General features: G+C 50.3%; 1 protein-coding gene across 1 annotated transcript in view; it reads left to right on the plus strand.

Moving 5' to 3' along the window:
• Positions 1 to 17,973, plus strand: part of LOC137306881 (low-density lipoprotein receptor-related protein 1-like) — a 106,080-nt gene that overhangs the window by 86,200 nt on the left and 1,907 nt on the right. The window contains exon 3 of the mRNA XM_067976270.1: positions 16,230 to 16,367. Coding sequence (XP_067832371.1) covers positions 16,230 to 16,367 — 138 coding nt within the window. The remainder of the gene's footprint in view (positions 1 to 16,229; positions 16,368 to 17,973) is intronic.

Genomic DNA, 17,973 nt, shown 5'->3' on the forward strand with positions numbered 1-17,973 from the left:
GGCGGTACCGAGGGAGCGCCGCGCTGTCGGAGGGGCGGTACCGAGGGAGCGCCGCGCTGTCGGAGGGGCGGTACCGAGGGAGCGCCGCGCTGTCGGAGGGGCGGTACCGAGGGAGCGCCGCGCTGTCGGAGGGGCGGTACCGAGGGAGCGCCGCGCTGTCGGAGGGGCGGTACCGAGGGAGCGCCGCGCTGTCGGAGGGGCGGTACCGAGGGAGCGCCGCGCTGTCGGAGGGGCGGTACCGAGGGAGCGCCGCGCTGTCGGAGGGGCGGTACCGAGGGAGCGCCGCGCTGTCGGAGGGGCGGTACCGAGGGAGCGCCGCGCTGTCGGAGGGGCGGTACCGAGGGAGCGCCGCGCTGTCGGAGGGGCGGTACCGAGGGAGCGCCGCGCTGTCGGAGGGGCGGTACCGAGGGAGCGCCGCGCTGTCGGAGGGGCGGTACCGAGGGAGCGCCGCGCTGTCGGAGGGGCGGTACCGAGGGAGCGCCGCGCTGTCGGAGGGGCGGTACCGAGGGAGCGCCGCGCTGTCGGAGGGGCGGTACCGAGGGTGCGCCGCGCTGTCGGAGGGTCGGTACCGAGGGAGCGCCGCGCTGTCGGAGGGGCGGTACCGAGGGTGCGCCGCGCTGTCGGAGGGGCGGTACCGAGTGTGCGCCGCGCTGTCGGAGGGGCGGTACCGAGGGAGCGCCGCGCTGTCGGAGGGTCAGTGCCGCGGGAGCGCCGCACTGTCGGAGGGTCAGTACTGAGGGAGTGTCGGAGGGGCGGTCCTGAGGGTGCGCCGCGCTGTCGGAGGGGCGGTCCTGAGGGTGCGCCGCACTGTCGGAGGGTCGGTACTGAGGGAGCGCCGCACTGTCGGAGGGTCAGTACTGAGGGAGTGTCGGAGGGGCGGTACTGAGGGAGCGCCGCGCTGTCGGAGGGGCGGTACTGAGGGAGCGCTGCACTGTCTTTCGGATGAAAAGAGGCCCCGTCTGCCCCTTCAGGTGGACGTAAAAGATCTCGCGGCCGCTATTTCGAAGAAGAGCAGTGGGGAGTTCTCCTCGGTGTCCTGGGGCCGATATTTATTTATCCCTCAACCAACATCACATTTTCAAAAACAAAACTGATTATCTAGTCGTTATTTCATTGCTGTTTGTGGGACCTTGCTGAAGGCAAATTGGCTGCTGCGTCTCCCTACGTTACAACAGCGACTACGCGTCAAAAAAAACTTCATTGTCTCTAAAGCTGTTCGGGGACGAGCTGAGTTCGTGAAAGGTGCTGTATAAATGCAAGTTTATTCGTTCTTAGTTCATCCAGCCAGGCGCCTCCAAAGCGATTCCTGTGCAGTAAACCTTATATACGTGTCTGTGGTAGTCATTTCGTGCTGAGTTGGTGGTTCGGTCCTTGGTTTTATCACCTCACCCGAAGGATGTCAAACTGGCAAGATGAATAAGCTCGCTCCCACCACAGAGGAAACGGCTGGGCGCGTGAGCTGCTCTGCAAAGAGTTAAGACATTCGTACGTTTTAAAGGATGGCACATTCTTGGTGTTTGGATGACTGATTCATTATGTCACCTGGATCTTTTCTGCTACGCCCTGTTACTTACTGCTTGCTGTCACTTACTCTCTACTTAATCAGAGTACAAGAGCGCGGACATTTTACGATCTGCAAGACGCGCGGTGCGGACCCCAGCCCCCGGAGTGTTACCAATTTGTAAAATTCTTTTCTTTGCCGCTAGGATCCGTATTTTGATTGTTTCTTAAAATAAAAAGTCAGCTTGTGGAGTGGAAGGCTGCTGTAAAAGAATTCAGCGTCTCTCTTAGGAACCTTTGTGTGAGTGCTTATACAGCTTGCACATCACCGTGCCCGAGAAAGACCTGAACAGGCCACAGACTGAGGGGGAGGCGCTCGATTTATTATTTCAGGAAACTGCGAAACTTGCATTTCCAATACATCTGGAACGTTGTCGTGCTAAAGAGAAAGAATATAGGAATGTGCAAAAATGCTGGGCAGGAAAGGGCCATTAAGCCTGCCCCCACACCTCATGATACCTGGAGCATCGTGACTAGACACCTGGGAGCGGCAAAGAAAAACCCAGGGCCAATAGGGGTTGGGGGGGGGGGTTTGAATTTGGGAAATTCCTCTCCGACTCCCCTCAGGCGATGGAAACTCGCACGTGCACTGTCCTTTATCACGTCTGCAGGATGTCTCAAAGCTCCTTATGAACCAGTCGATAAAGTGCAGTCACTGCCATTACGTGGGCAGGTATAAAACGTAGCGACCAATTTGCAAGGTCCGACACGCAGCCAGTAAATGAACGACCGGGGAACCTGTTCTTGGTGGGTTTTGGTCAGGGCATCTGAACCCCCTCCTGGGGGTCATTGTAAGAACATAAGGTATTGGTGAGACCGCACCTGGAATACTGCATACAGTTTTGGTCTCCATACTTAAGAAAAGACATACTTGCTCTCGAGGCAGTACAAAGAAGGTTCACTCGGTTAATCCCGGGGATGAGGGGGTGGACATATGAGGAGAGGTTGAGTAGATTGGGACTCTACTCATTGGAGTTCAGAAGAATGAGAGGCGATCTTATTGAAACATGTAAGATTGTGAAGGGGCTTGATCGGGTGGATGCGGTGAGGATGTTCCCAAGGATGGGTGAAACTAGAACGAGGGGGCATAATCTTAGAATAAGGGGCTGCTCTTTCAAAACTGAGATGAGGGGAAACTTCTTCACTCAGAGGGTGGTAGGTCTGTGGAATTTGCTGCCCCGGGAAGTTGTGGAAGCTACATCATTAAATAAATTTAAAACAGAAATAGACAGTTTCCTAGAAGTAAAGGGAATTAGGGGTTACGGGGAGCGAGCAGGAAATTGGACATGAATTTAGATTTGAGGTTGGGATCAGATCAGCCATGATCTTATTGAATGGCGGAGCAGGCTCGAGGGGCCGATTGGCCTACTCCTGCTCCTATTTCTTATGTTCATGGCTGATCTGATCCCAACCTCAAATCTAAAGAACACAAGAAGTAGGAACAGGACCCGGCCACTCAGCCCCTGGGCCCGCTCCGCCACCCACAGGGCCTTGACCGATCCAAACTCAGCTTCATGTCCAATTTCCTGCCCGCTCCCCGTAACCCCTAATTCCCTTTACTTCTAGGAAACTGTCTATTTCTGTTTTAAATTTATTTAATGATATAAGATTGTATAGTGTCTCACCAGAAAGGGAGAACCTCTGACAATGCAGTGTTCCCCTCAGTACTGCATGAGAGTGCCAACCAAAGTTGGGAATTATAGAATCACATAGCCCACGAGGCGACCGTTCAGCCCATCATGCCTGTGTAAGCCCTTTGAAAGAGCTATCCAATTAGTCCCACCCGACCCCCTGCTCTTTCCCTGCAAATTTTTTCCTCTTTAGGGGTTATGGGGAGCGGGCAGGAAATTGGACATGAAGCTGAGTTCGGATCGGTCAATGCCCTGTGGGTGGCGGAGAGGGCCCAGGGGCTATGTGGCCGGGTCCTGCTCCGACTTCTTGTGTTCTTTAGATTTGTGGTTGGGATCAGATCAGCCATGATCTTATTGAATGGCGGAGCAGGCTCGAGGGGCCGATTGGCCTACTCCTGCTCCAATTTCTTATGTTCTTATGTTCAAGTATATATCCAATTCCCTTTTGAAAGTTACTATTGAATCTGCTTCCACCAGCTTTTCAGGCAGCGCATTCCAGATCATAACTCACTGCGTAAAAAAAATTCTCCTCATCTCCCCTCTGGTTCTTTTGCCAGTTACCTTAAATCTGTGTCCTCTGGTTACCGACCCTCCTGCCAGTGGAAATAGTCTCTCCCCATTTACTCTATCAAAACCCTTCCATGATTTTGAACACCTCGATTAAATCTCCCCCTTAACCTTCTCTGCTCTAAGGAGAACAATCCCAGCTTCTCCGGTCTCACCTGGGAGTTCAAGTCTGCAGTATATCGTAAACTTTCTGACTCACGCAAGAGTTCTACCAGCTGAGCGGACGCAGCCAAAAGCAAGAGTCCTTCGTTTCCATGCTAATATTTGCAATTTTTTCCCCTCTTAGTACTGGCCACATATCTCTACCCTGTGAAGGGTTGTGTGTTTTTTGTAATGCTGATATAAGTGTTCACAGAAACATTGGAGTAGATTTTTTTTCCTCTTTACTGCTTGGGTATTAAATATCGTTGCGGTGAGGGGGGGCGAAAGAAAAGAGAGACTTGCATTTATGCAGTGCCTTTGACGACCTCAGGCCGTCCCAAAACGCTTTACAGCCGGCAAAGCAATTTTGAAGTGTAGTCACTGTTGTAACAAAGGAAATGCAGCAGCCAATTTGTGCACAGCAAGGTCCCACAAACAGCAATGAGATAACGACCGGGAAATCTGTTTTTTGTGATGTTGGTTGAGGGATAAATATTGTCCCCAAGGCACCAGTGGCCGCGGGATCTTTTCCGCTGACCTGCGGGGGCAGACGGGGCCTCTGCTTAATGAATAATCCGAAGGATGGCCCCTCCGACGGCGCGGCGCTCCCTCGGCCCCGCCCCTCCGACGGCGCGGCGCTCCCTCGGCCCCGCCCCTCCGACGGCGCGGCGCTCCCTCGGCCCCGCCCCTCCGACGGCGCGGCGCTCCCTCGGCCCCGCCCCTCCGACGGCGCGGCGCTCCCTCGGCCCCGCCCCTCCGACGGCGCGGCGCTCCCTCGGCCCCGCCATTGGGAGTGTCAGCCTGGATTACAGGGCTCAAGTCTCTGGAGTGGGGGCTCGAACCCACGACCTTCTGACTCAGAGGCGAGAGTGCTACGAGAGCCACGGCTGGCACCAAATCAGTAGGTAAAATCTGGCAGGAAGGATTGCACGCCCCTTATATAACCGCTGGAGTTTCCTTCCATTAACTTGAATGGGAAGGAAATCGGGACGGTTTTGGTTTTGTTGCCAGTGTGCTAATCCTCCCGGCCTGATTTTTTTTTTCTTCCTGCGCTTCATCTAAGTAATGCTTAACGCCCAGCTGTGAAGTCAAAACTCTGGCCTATTGATTCTAATGGAATCAGAGAAAGGTGTTGTGACAGTAGCACCTCTCGTTCTGTAGATTTATTGCCTGGTCGCTGAGCTCATTAGTCACCAGCTTGTGAAGCTTTTTATTCCAAGGTAGGCCTGTAGTAGTTTCTAACCCACAAGGGGACACCACTCCTATTAATACACGGGGAAATGTATGCTGTCTTGTTTTGGAGTACAAGCCGATGTACTATACTGACCGTGGGTTAACGATCGTCTCCCTTTGATCTCAAAACTATGGACTTTCCACGCCACTGAGATAATCCATCATTCTAGGTGGGGTGTTGCAGCATTTCTGTTCGTGTGAAGTGTCTGCGCACAGCTGTAGTCCAGATTCCCAAATTCCTTGCAACCTGTCACGTGTAAATGGATGAAGTATGGATTTAAAAGCAAAGAAATGTGCTGAAATGGCACAAAATGATTCGATGCGCTACACTTCTGTTTTCGCTGGAACTGTTTATATCTTGACTGAGTTTAATGGTAATGGGATTGTCCCAAACAATCCCCCCTCTCCACCTCCCCCTCAAAATAAAGTCACAGCCTTGCTCGATTGGTGTGCTCTTACCTCTTGAATCATAAGGTCATGGGTTTGAGCCCCACTGCAGGACGAGAGGACGTAATCTAGGCCAGCACTCCCAGTGAGGGAGCTCCGCGCTGTCGGAGGGACGGTGCCGAGGGAGCGCTGCACTGTTGGAGGGGGCAGTACCAAGGGAGCGCTGCACAGTTGGAGGGGGCAGTGCCGCGCTGTCGGTGGGGGGCAGTATGGAGGGAGAGCCGCGCTGCCGGAGGGTCAGTACCGAGGGAGCGCTGCACTGTCGGAGGGGCAGTACCGAGGGAGCGCTGCACTGTCGGAGGGGCAGTACCGAGGGAGCGCTGCACAGTTGGAGGGGGCAGTGCCGCGCTGTCGGTGGGGGGCAGTATGGAGGGAGAGCCGCGCTGCCGGAGGGTCAGTACAGAGGGAGCGCTGCACTGTCGGAGGGGCAGTACCGAGGGAGCGCTGCACTGTCGGAGGGGCAGTACCGAGGGAGCGCTGCACTGTCGGGGGGGGCAGTACCGAGGGAACGCTGCACTGTCGGAGGGGGCGGTGCCGAGGGAGGGCCGCGCTGTCGGAGGGGCAGTGCCGAGGGAGGGCCGCGCTGCCGGAGGGTCGGTACCGAGGGAGCGCCGTGCTGTCGGAGGGGCGGTGCCGAGGGAGGGCCGCGCTGCCGGAGGGTCAGTGCCGAGCGAGGGCCACGCTGCCGGAGGGTCCGGTGCCGAGGGAGCGCCGCGCCGTCGGAGGGGGCGGTGCCGAGGGAGCGCCGCGTCGCGCCGCGCCGTCGGAGGGGGCGGTGCCGAGGGAGGGAGCGCCGCGCCGAGGGAGTGCCGCGCCGTCGGAGGGGCGGCGCCGAGGGAGCTCCGCGCCGTCGGAGGGGCCGCGCCGTCGGAGGGGCCGCGCCGAGGGAGGGGTGGCGCCGTCGGCGGGGTGCGCTGTCTTTCGGATGTGACGTTAAACAGAGGCCCTGTTTGCCCATTGAGGTGGATATTAAAGAACGAAGGAAACCTGGGAGCTCTCCTGGTGTGCTGGCCAATATTCCTCCCCGATCCACACCACCCACAAAATACAGTGAAACCCGTATAAACTGACACTCCCAAAAAGCAAACACACATTGAGAGACCCAAAACACTTCCATGGTTAAAATACAACCACGGACACTCTCAAATTACGAGCTGCGGCCAGCCTTCAATGCACCAAGTACCTTTTACAGCTTAAAAGCACAGGGACACACACACCGTCTGTTGCAAGGCTGCTGGTATCTGGACCTTTGGAGTCAGGATCACTGGATCGTTCCCCTTGCAGCGTGCTTCTTTTTTTGCCCCCGCAAATTCTCGTCCGGTCAGCGCGAGGCGGCGGTGGGGTTTTTGTGAAAGAAATGGCTGTTGCGGAATGGGGGAGGTGGAGAGGTCTTTACCCAGCGGGAGAGAGAGCACTCAATATCTCTGGGATCGAATGCTTGCAGGGCTCTGGCCACTGTGCAATGCAGGGTAAAGAACTCTCCATTCGACTGAGAATTTTTACACCACATCCATTGACCGTTTTGAAAATAAGAGACACCTGCGAAGAAAAAAAACCCCCCCCAGCTGATCGCAGTCCCTAAAATGTCCGTAATTTACAGGTTTCACTAACACAAAAGCAAAATGCTGCGGTGCTGGAAATCTGAAATAAAAACAGAAACGCTCAGCAGACCGGGCAGCGTCTGTGGAGAGAGAAACCAGAGTTAAGGTTTCAGGCCACTGCTTTTTCTGCGCGCGAAATAACTGCTTGCGTTTGCATTACAAAGTTTTGAATGCGAGAAGTTTTGAGCTATTTCTGAAAGATGTGATCAGTTACGATTGCAGATGCAAATCCATCTTTAGATCACGGTTTGCGTGTTATATTGTCTTTCGAAATGCAGAGTTTTGCATCGAGCTGTACTTAACAGTGCTGCAAGTTGGCAGTGTGATGGAAGACATGCCACTCTTAACTGGGGATTTAGTTCCCCTCTCTTTATTTCCAAAAAAAACATTTCCACTTGGGTTTTGTTCCTCCCGGAATCCAGGCTACCGCACGCTTGGAGAGAGCCTCAGTTGCTGGGAGTGATTGCTTCTGGCACTCTGCTCCTCAGACATCAACAATAGTCCTGAATATAAGAGTGGTTTCTGAAAAACCTGCCGCCTCAAAAGGGAGATGAAAGATAAACCTGTTTTAGTCACAAGATGTGAATGGTTTGGTTTGACAAGTACGATTGCACCAATTTGATTAGCAGGATATACCCTTCCCGGCAGGCTCCTCTTCCAAATGGAAGCTTTATTTTTTTTAAAAAATGCAATGGAGGACATCTACGTCCTGCCCTACATTTTATAGGTTTGTAGTGACCCTCGCCCTGACTAAACAGGGACTCTGTACAGTTACACAGTGAGTGACCCTCACCCTGAATAAACAGGGACTCTGTACAGTTACACAGTGAGTGACCCTCACCCTGAATAAACAGGGACTCTGTACAGTTACAGTGAGTGACCCTCACCCTGAATAAACAGGGACTCTGTACAGTTACAGTGAGTGACCCTCACCCTGAATAAACAGGGACTCTGTACAGTTACACAGTGAGTGACCCTCACCCTGAATAAACAGGGACTCTGTACAGTTACACAGTGAGTGACCCTCACCCTGAATAAACAGGGACTCTGTACAGTTACAGTGAGTGACCCTCACCCTGAATAAACAGTGACTCTGTACAGTTACACAGTGAGTGACCCTCACCCTGAATAAACAGGGACTTTGTACAGTTACAGTGAGTGACCCTCACCCTGAATAAACAGGGACTCTGTACAGTTACAGTGAGTGACCCTCAACCTGAATAAGCAGGGACTCTGTACAGTTAGTGAGTGACCCTCACCCTGAATAAACAGGGACTCTGTACAGTTACACAGTGAGTGACCTTCACCCTGAATAAACAGGGACTCTGTACAGTTACACAGTGAGTGACCCTCACCCTGAATAAACAGGGACTCTGTACAGTTACACAGTGAGTGACCCTCACCCTGAATAAACAGGGACTCTGTACAGTTACACAGTAAGTGACCCTCACCCTGAATAAACAGGGACTCTGTACAGTTACACAGTGAGTGACCCTCACCCTGAATAAACAGCGACTCTGTACAGTTACACAGTGAGTGACCCTCACCCTGAATAAACAGCGACTCTGTACAGTTACACAGTGAGTGACCCTCGCCCTGAATAAACAGGGACTCTGTACAGTTACACAGTGAGTGACCCTCATCCTGAATAAACAGGGACTCTGTACAGTTACAGTGAGTGACCCTCACCCTGAATAAACAGGGACTCTGTACAGTTACACAGTAAGTGACCCTCACCCTGAATAAACAGGGACTCTGTACAGTTACAGTGAGTGACCCTCACCCTGAATAAACAGGGACTCTGTACAGTTACACAGTGAGTGACCCTCACCCTGAATAAACAGCGACTCTGTACAGTTGCACAGTAAGTGACCCTCACCCTGAATAAACAGCGACTCTGTACAGTTACACAGTGAGTGACCCTCACCCTGAATAAACAGCGACTCTGTACAGTTACACAGTGAGTGACCCTCACCCTGCTGAATGAATGAAACCATGTTGTCTTGTTTGATCCGGGGCCGAGCTTTGACCTCTACTCCCATCTATCCATCACCAAGACTGCCTCATTCCATAAAACATATGGGATTCTGTGGCTTTATAAACAAAAGCAAGGGAGTTATGCTAAACCTTTATAATCACTGGTTAGGCCTCAGCTGGAGTATTGTGTCCAATTCTGGGCACCACACTTTAGGAAGGATGTCAAGGCCTTGGAGAGGGTGCAGAGGAGATTTACCAGAATGGTACCAGGAATGAGAGACCTCAGTTATGCGGAGAGACTGGAGAAGCTGGGATTGTTCTCCTTAGAGCAGAGAAGGTTAAGGGGGAGATTTAATAGAGGTGATTAAAATTACGTTGGGTTTTGATAGAGTCGATGGGGAGAAACTGTTTCCACTGGCAGGAAGATCGGTAACCAGAGGACACAGATTTAAGATAAATTGCAAAAGAGCCAGAAATGAGAATTATTTTTACGCAGCGAGTTGTTATGGTCTCGAATACACTATCTGAAAGGGCGGAGGGAGCAGATTCAATAGTAACTTTCAAAAGGGAATTGGATGAATACTTGAGGAAAAATTTGCAGGGCCGTGGGAGAAAGAGCAGGGGGGAGTGGGACTAATTGGACAGCTCGTTGAAAGAGCCAGCATAGGCACGATGGGCCGAATGGCCGCCTGCTGGGCTGTAAGATTCCACGAACTCCGTTCTCTAACCTGCTCCCTCCTCTCCTGAAGCTGATGGTTCACTTCTGGCCCTTTCAGTACCCAAGCTGCCAGTGTTTGGGCGAGAACCTTAGCTCGCAGTGTTGCCGGCCTATTTGGCTTGTCTGGGCGTTAGCCCCCCGCCCGAGCCTGATCCTATCCCAACCCACGCCCAAAAGAACGCACTGCCAGCAGGGTCAGAGGGTAATAGTCTCGAGCGAGAGCTTTGGCTGGTTTATCCCCCTCGTTTGCCTGGGGATGCTGCCTGCCACTTGGTGATTTTTTTTTTGTCGGAGGTCGGGGGGGCGGCGGAGGGTGTCGAAACTCACTGATAAAGCCTCAACAATAGAATCAGCTGCCGTTCATTGGGGGAGAAGGAATCGGGGAGGACTCCTGCTAATTTCACGTTGCTCTTCGATGAAAGACGGCCGATTACGTTCGTGTGAAGCGCCTGGTTTTACAAGTTAAAGGCGCTGTAAGAATGCAAATTGTGCTGCTCTGCCCCCTTCTCCTCTTTTCCCCCCTCCAGCCCATTCTTGGCTTTATTTTGTTAAAAAGAAAATCTATTATATGTGAACATTTATGGTACTTGAACCCAGATCAACAACTTTCTTTTTTGGGACTTCGCATGTCTACTATGGAGTGTTGAATTGAGCCGTATTGCTGGAAAATATGTGTCCCATTTGCGAATGTTGGCCACATTCCTGAGAAAATGCTTATAGCAGTGGTAACCGTTTCTGGAAAATGTGTTTTTCCTACATGAATCTCTGTCGCAACCTCTGCCAATTTGCATCACCTTTAGTCCTGTTGCACTGAAAAGCAAGGTTCATCTCAGAAGATGGGTCAAAATCCTGGAACTCCCTCCCTAACAGCACTGTGGGAGAACCTTCACCACACCGACTGCAGAGGTTCAAGAAGGCGTCCCACCACCACCTTCTCGAGGGCAGTTAGGGATGGGCAATAAATGTTGGCCTCGCTAGCACATCCCATTAACGAATTTGCAAGGACTGTGAAGTGGTTGGCACACAGCCAGTTTGGCATTCTTGACTCAGGCCATGGCAGGTCGGAGGTGCTTTTAAAGAATCATCACCTCCTACAGTACAGAAAGAGGCCATTCAGCCCATTGCACCATCTTTGAAAGAGCTGTCCAATTAGTCCCATTCCCCCCATCTCTTTCCCCATCGCCCTGCAAAGTTTTCCCCTTCGAGTATTTATCCAATTTTCTTTTGAAAGTTATTATTGAATCTGCTCCCACCGCCCTTTCAGGCAGCGCATTCCAGATCATCACAACTTGCCGCATTTTAAAAAAAATCCTCATCTCCCCCTCTGGTTCTTCTGCCAATTATTTTAAATCTGTGTCCTCTGGTTACCGACCCTCCTGCCAGTGGAAACAGTTTCTCCTTATTTACTCTATCAAAACCCCTCGTGATTTTGATCACGTCTATTAAATCTCCCCTTAACTTTCTCTGCTCTAAGGACAGCTTCTCCAGTCCCTCACCACATAACTGAAGTCCCTCATCCCTGGTACCATTCTGGTAAATCTCCTCTGCACCCTCTCCAAGGGCCCTGACATCCTTCCTAAAGTGAGGTGCTCAGAGTTGGACACAATACTCCAGCTGAGGCCTGACCAGTGATTTATAAAGATTTCGCATAACTTTCTTGCTTTTGGTGCTCTCTCTATTTATAAAGCCCAAGAATCCCATATGCTTTTTTTTTTAATATCGATTTGTCCTGCCTCCATCAAAGATTTGTGTCGGTAAACCACCAGGGTCTCTGTTCCTGCACCCGTTGGAAAATTGTACCATTTTAGTCTGTAGTACCTCTCGTAGTTCTTCCTTCCAAAATGCTTCACTCAGAACTTAGTGCAGTTGTTGAAGTGACCATGCCTGAAATGTTAACCTGTCATCTTTACAGATGCTGACAGTACCAGCTGTGTACTTCCGGCATTCTCTTTCCCTTTCTTCCGCCGCACAATGCACGGTGAGCAAGTAATTCCACACAGGAAATATTTGCTAGCAGATTTAGAAGAAAACCCTGAGGGCCTACGGCTGAAAGCGTGTCGGAAGGAATTGCACACAGCTTTGAGCTTACTTTTGACACTGAATAGAGGACGAATGGCTTCCTGAGGGAAACTCAACAGCTAGGTACTTGTGGCCGGGGCGGAGGAAGAGGAAGAGGAAGAAGGTGAAGCGACGGCACTCTTCAGCTGCTCTGTTGCATTTGCTCTCCTCAGAATCGAACTCTCTACTCAGTTATCAAGACTTTTTAAAGGGAGCCAACTTGGGGTGTGTGCCAGTGAGTTGGAGTTGAAGAATGGACCGAGGAACAGGAGCGGGCCCTACTCAGGAACAGGAGGAGGCCATTCAGCCCCTCGTGCCTGTTACTCAGGAACAGGAGGAGGCCATTCAGCCCCTCGAGCCTGTTGCACAGGAACAGGGGGAGGCCATTCATCCCCTCGTGCCTGTTACACAGGAACGGGAGGAGGCCATTCATCCCCTCGTGCCTGTTACACAGGAACGGGAGGAGCCCATTCATCCCCTCGTGCCTGTTACACAGGAACAGGAGGAGGCCATTCAGCCCCTCGAGCCTGCTCTGCCATTCAGTTAGATTGTGGCTGATCTGTATCTTAACTCCATCTACCCGCCTTGGTTCTGTAACCCTTAGTACCCTTACCCAACAGAAATCTATCCATCTCAGTTTTGAAATTTCCAATTGACCCCCAGCCTCAACAGATTTTTGGGGGGGGGGGGAAGAGTTCCAGATTTCCACTCCCCTTTGTGTGAAGAAGCGCTTCCCGACATCACCCCTGAACGGCCCGGCTCTAATTTTAAGGTTCTGCCCCCACCTTGTTCTGGACTCCCCCAATCAGTGGAAATAGTTTCTCTCTATCGACCCTATAGAATCCTTTAATCATCTTAAACCCCTCGATTAGATCACCCCTTAATCTTCTATACTCGAGGGACTACAAGCCTAGTCTGTGCGACCTGTCCTCGTAATTTAACCCTTTTAGCCCCGGTATCATTCTGGTGAATCTGCTCTGCACCCCACTCCAAGGCCAATATATCCTTCCTGAGGTGCGGTGCCCAGAACTGAACGCAGTCTCCAGAGCTTTCTACAGCTGTAGCATAACTTCCACCCCCTCGAGATGAGATAATGGCCAAGATTCCAATAGCCGTTTAAATTATTTTTTGTACCTGTCCCCTAGATTTTAATTTTTGTACTAAGACCCCTGAATCTCTCTGCTGCTCCACAGTTCCTGGCTTCTCGCTGGTTAGAAAATACTTTGATCTATTTTCCTTAGGTCCAAAGTGGGTGACCTCACACTTTTCCCCCACACACAACTCCATCTGCCACAGTTTTGGCCACTCACTCAATCTGCCAATGTCCCATTGCGACTCTCTGCTCCCATCGACATCATTTATCATGCCGACTAACTCGGCAAACTCAGACTTGCGGCTCTCTAGTCCTGCTAGCAAGTCATGTATAAGTACAGTGAGAGTCTGAGGCCCTAGTACAGATCCCTGGGGGGCACCACTAGTCACACCCCGCCAGTTTGAGTACCTATCCATTATCCCCTGCTCTTTGTCTCCGACCTGCTAACCAATTCCCTATCCAAGCCAGTAGGTTGCCTCCAATTCCATGCGATCTGATTTAGGGCAAAAGTGAGCTGAATTTATAGATTAACAGTTCTTGTGTGTTGACAGTGAAAGGGCTGTAGAACGCAGTGTGGTTTGAGTCGCACAAGATTTTTATTTTAATGGTGTGTACATATTTTTTTTCCTTTAAAAAGAAAGTCTTGCGTTTATATAGCGCCTTTCACAACCTCAAGACGTCACAAAGCGCTCCGCAGCCAATGAAGTACTCTTTGAAGTGTAGTCACTGTTGTAATGTAGGAAACGCGGCAGCCAATTTGCGCACAGCAAGCTCCCACAAACAGCAATGAGATAAATTACCAGTTAATCTGTTTTTAGTGATGTTGATTGAGGGGTAAATATTGGCCCCAGGACACTGGGGAGAACTTCCCTGCTCTTTAGCTACATCATTGAATAAATTTAAAACAGAAATAGACAGTTTCCTAGAAGTAAAGGGAATTAGGGGTTACGGGGAGCGGGCAGGAAATTGGACATGAATTTAAATTTGAGGTTAGGATCAGATCAGCCATGATCTTATTGAATGGCGGAGCAGGCTTGAGGGGCCGATTGGCCTACTCCTGCTCCTATTTCTTATGTCCTTCTTTGAATTTGTGGCCTTGTGATCTTTTACGTTCACCTGAGAGGGCAGACGGGGCCTCGGTTTAACGCCTCGTCCGAAAGACGCTGGCGCAGCGCTCCCTCGGCACCGGAAAAGTGTCAGCCGAGATTATGGGGCTCAAGTCTCTGGAGCGTGACTCGAACGTAATCATGAAATAATTTTAGTTAAGGAAAATGCTTTTGCTTTATTCTTAACAATGATTTTGGTTACTTAATGAAAGCCATGCCAATTTTTAAATGGTTACGATTGAACCACGCACGTGCATAATGAAGGTGACGTACCTAATCCAGGGAAAAGCTGAGGGTTTGCATTTGACTTGTAGCTACCTGTAAACGCCAAGTAGCTGAAACCCCTACCTGTCAACTCTTGGGCCAAAATAAATTACAGAAGTATAATTGTTCCAGCATTTTACTTTGATTTCAGTCTATCAGTTAATATCTCCACTGTGCCTGCCTTCAGACAGTGTGGAGATTGGAAGGGTGCAGGGTGCAGCTGTCACCTCGTCAGCAAACAGCGGCCAATTACACATAATTGCCCTAATTTCAAGATTCAAAAGGACTTAGTGGTATTAAATATGGTATTGTATGTGCGTTTACTGTATATATTTTTTAAAAAAGAGGTTTGAAACTACAGTCTCTTGTGCAACACAGGAAGGGAGGTGCGATCTGTCAAATTGCGGTATCTGATAAACCTCTGCAGGTTTTGGTTCTTTCTTTTGAGGGTGTAAACGTTCCTGGATAGAAAATTTGCCAGAAAATCATTCAGCATTTTTAATATATTGCCAGTAAATTGCCTGCGTCTATGCCCACGGTCGATCGATGAATGCAAGTGTTTTTTTTTCAATTGTACAAGATGGCGATAGAGTTCGGCGATTTTAGAAACCTGCTTCTCAGAGCCAACAAGTGCCTGAAACCACATAAGAAATATGAAAAAGATGCATTTATATAGCGCTTTTCATGACCTCGGGACGTCCCGAAGCGCTTCACAGCCAATTAAGTACTTTTGAAGTGTAGTCGCTGTTGTACTGTAGGGAAACGCTGCAGCCAATTTGCGCACAGCAAGATCCCACAAACAGCAATGTGTGATAAAAGACCAGATAATCTGTTTTTAGTGATGGTTGAGGGATAAATTCTGCCCACGACAGCGGGGAGAGCTCCCCTGCTCTTCGAATAGTGCCGTGGGATCAGGGTCCACCTGAGAGGGGCAGACGGGGCCTCGGCTTAACGTCTCATCCGAAAGACGGCACCTCCGACAGTGCAGCACTCCCTCAGTACTGCACTGGGAACGTCAGGCTAGACATTATGCTCAAATCTCTGGAGTGGGACTTGAATCACTCAAATGGTTTCAACCTTCTGACTCAGAGGCCCAGAGTGCTTCCCACGGTTGGCATTTAAGAATATTGAACTGGGAATGTTGACATAGCAATTTACAGAGTTGACTAAAAGTCGTGACATCAGACAGTAAGATTTGTGGACTGAAGGTGTGCCTTTTGGAAGGTTTTTTGTAATGTATTAGTCCCTGTTTAAAGTCATGCATTCTGTTCTTGTGTTTATATAGTTTTGTTTGATATTTAGCACAAAAGGCAATTTGGGAGGCAGAGAAATAAAGTTGGTTGGAACACTGGAATTTTTCTGCGGTAGTGGCCGAGGAGCTGGGAGACGCCAAACAGCGTCACCACTTGCGGGCGGTTGTAATTTGGAAATATATCGGCCGTTCCTTCATCGTCGCTGGGTCAAAATCCTGGAACTCCCTTCCTAACAGCACTGCGGGAGAACCTTCACCACACGGACTGCAGCGGTTCAAGAAGGCGGCTCACCACCACCTTCTCAAGGGCAATCAGGGATGGGCAATAAATGCCGGCCTCGCCAGCGACGCCCACGTCCCACGAATGAATTTTAAAAAAAAATAATTACTGTGTGACAGGTTTGCATAGGGAGTTTCCATTATAAATTGACACAGAAATTTAAGTTTCTTTAACGCAATTGTGAGACAACAGAAAGTAGCGTTTTGTAGACACGAAGTGTGCGTAGACATAAGATTTCTGTTATAGCTATAGAGTTTTATTAATTTGATGTATTAAGAAGTATTTATTGCATTTATTTCAGGTCCTCACCAGAAGGCATTTAAATGTGCTGTGAATGAATACCAGTGCCTGGGAACGGAGATATGCATTCATATGAGCAAGCTCTGTGATGGGGACTGGGACTGTTCTGACGGGTATGATGAAGGACCTCACTGTAGAGGTATGTCTCAAGAGCTTCTCTTATCTCAAGTATGACCGCAGAGTAATGTAAGCATGCAGCGTCTTTTGACCCGTGAAGCTGTGGCCTGCGCATTTGTGGTTGGGCTACGGTCACCCGTTCAAGAAAATTCAACTTGCTGAGCTGGTCCCCCACACGGTTGTGCTCCAGGCTGATGCCGATCCATTAAAAAGGAGAATAGCAAAATACAGATGCGGCTGTTCCCCTCTTTTCCCCCCCCCCCCCCACCAAACAAGAAAAGTCAATGGTGTACAAGAGCCTTTGGTTTTGCACGTTTCGATAACTTGAGAGTTTAATTAAAAACTCTCAACCTTGTTTGCAAATCCCTCCATGGCCTCGCCCCCTCCTCCCTATCTTTCTAACCTCTCCCAGCCCCTACGACCCTCCGAGATCTCTGCGCTCCTCCAATTCTGGTCCCTCGCGCATCCCCCACTCCCTTCGCCACTCCATTGCCGGCCGTGCCTTCAGCCGCCTAGGTCCTAAGTTGTGGAATTCCCTCCCTAAACCTCTCCGCCTCTCTCTCCTCCTTTTTAAAAAAAAAACCTACCTCTTTGACCAAGTGTTTGGTCACCTGTCCTATTATCTCCTTATGTGGCTCGTTGTCAGATTTTTGTCTAACGCTCCTGTGAAGCTCCTCGGGACATTTTACTACGTTAAAGGTGCCATATAAATGCAAGTTGTTGGTGAGACCCCCCTCCCCCCCCCCCCCCCCCCCCCGTTTATCTCCGCTGCGCTTGGGTTTGATAGAGACGGTGGAGTTCAGGATGCATCCGGCGATTGCGTCCCATTTTGTTACCTCTGTGGATATATGTGTGTGTGTTGTGAAAATCTCTGGTCTGCCCGCCTGTTCTGAAAATGTTTTGTTTGGATTGGGGGAGTTATTGAGGAGTCATCAGGAATATTTCGAATGTGGAAGAAGATGGATGGTATTAGAACCGACAAAAATGTGGTCTGCAAGGAGGCCATTTGAAGAGTGAACTGTAGTCTCAGTGCATGAGTATCATGTCTCTTGTGTGGCCTTTGGCAACTCCCTCTCTACTTCAGATGCGTTTTTGTGTGGTACACATTCTAGGAATAGAAGACTCAATGAAAGTTAAGAATATTTATCCCGCTGCTTACAATTGTTTGGTGAAATAAAGATTACAGGAATGTGATTCTTGTGAGAAAGGACTGGATAGAAGGAAGGAAAGAAAGAAAGAAAGACTTGCATTTATCCAGCGCCTTTCAAGACCTCAGGCTGCCCCAAAGCGCGTTTCAGCCAATGAAGTACTTTTGAAGTGTAGTCACTGTTGCAAAGTAGAAAACGCAGCAGCCAAAAGTGATTGGTAGAAGGATTTAGAGGGGAGCTGAGGAGGAATTTTTTTCAACCAGAGGGTTGGTGGGGGGTCTGGAACTCACTGCCTGAAAGGGTGGTAGAGGCAGAAACCCTTGTTGCATTTAAAGGGTACTTGGATTTACACTTGAGGTCCCGTAACCTACAGAGCCATGGACCAAGAGCTGGCACAGCCATGATGGGCCGAATGGCGGCCTCCTGTGCCGTAAATTTCTATGATTTGTGCACAGGTCCCGCAAACAAACGTGATAATGA

This window comes from Heptranchias perlo, chromosome X (assembly GCF_035084215.1).
Source record: "Heptranchias perlo isolate sHepPer1 chromosome X, sHepPer1.hap1, whole genome shotgun sequence".
Classification (NCBI taxonomy): Eukaryota; Metazoa; Chordata; class Chondrichthyes; order Hexanchiformes; family Hexanchidae; genus Heptranchias; species Heptranchias perlo.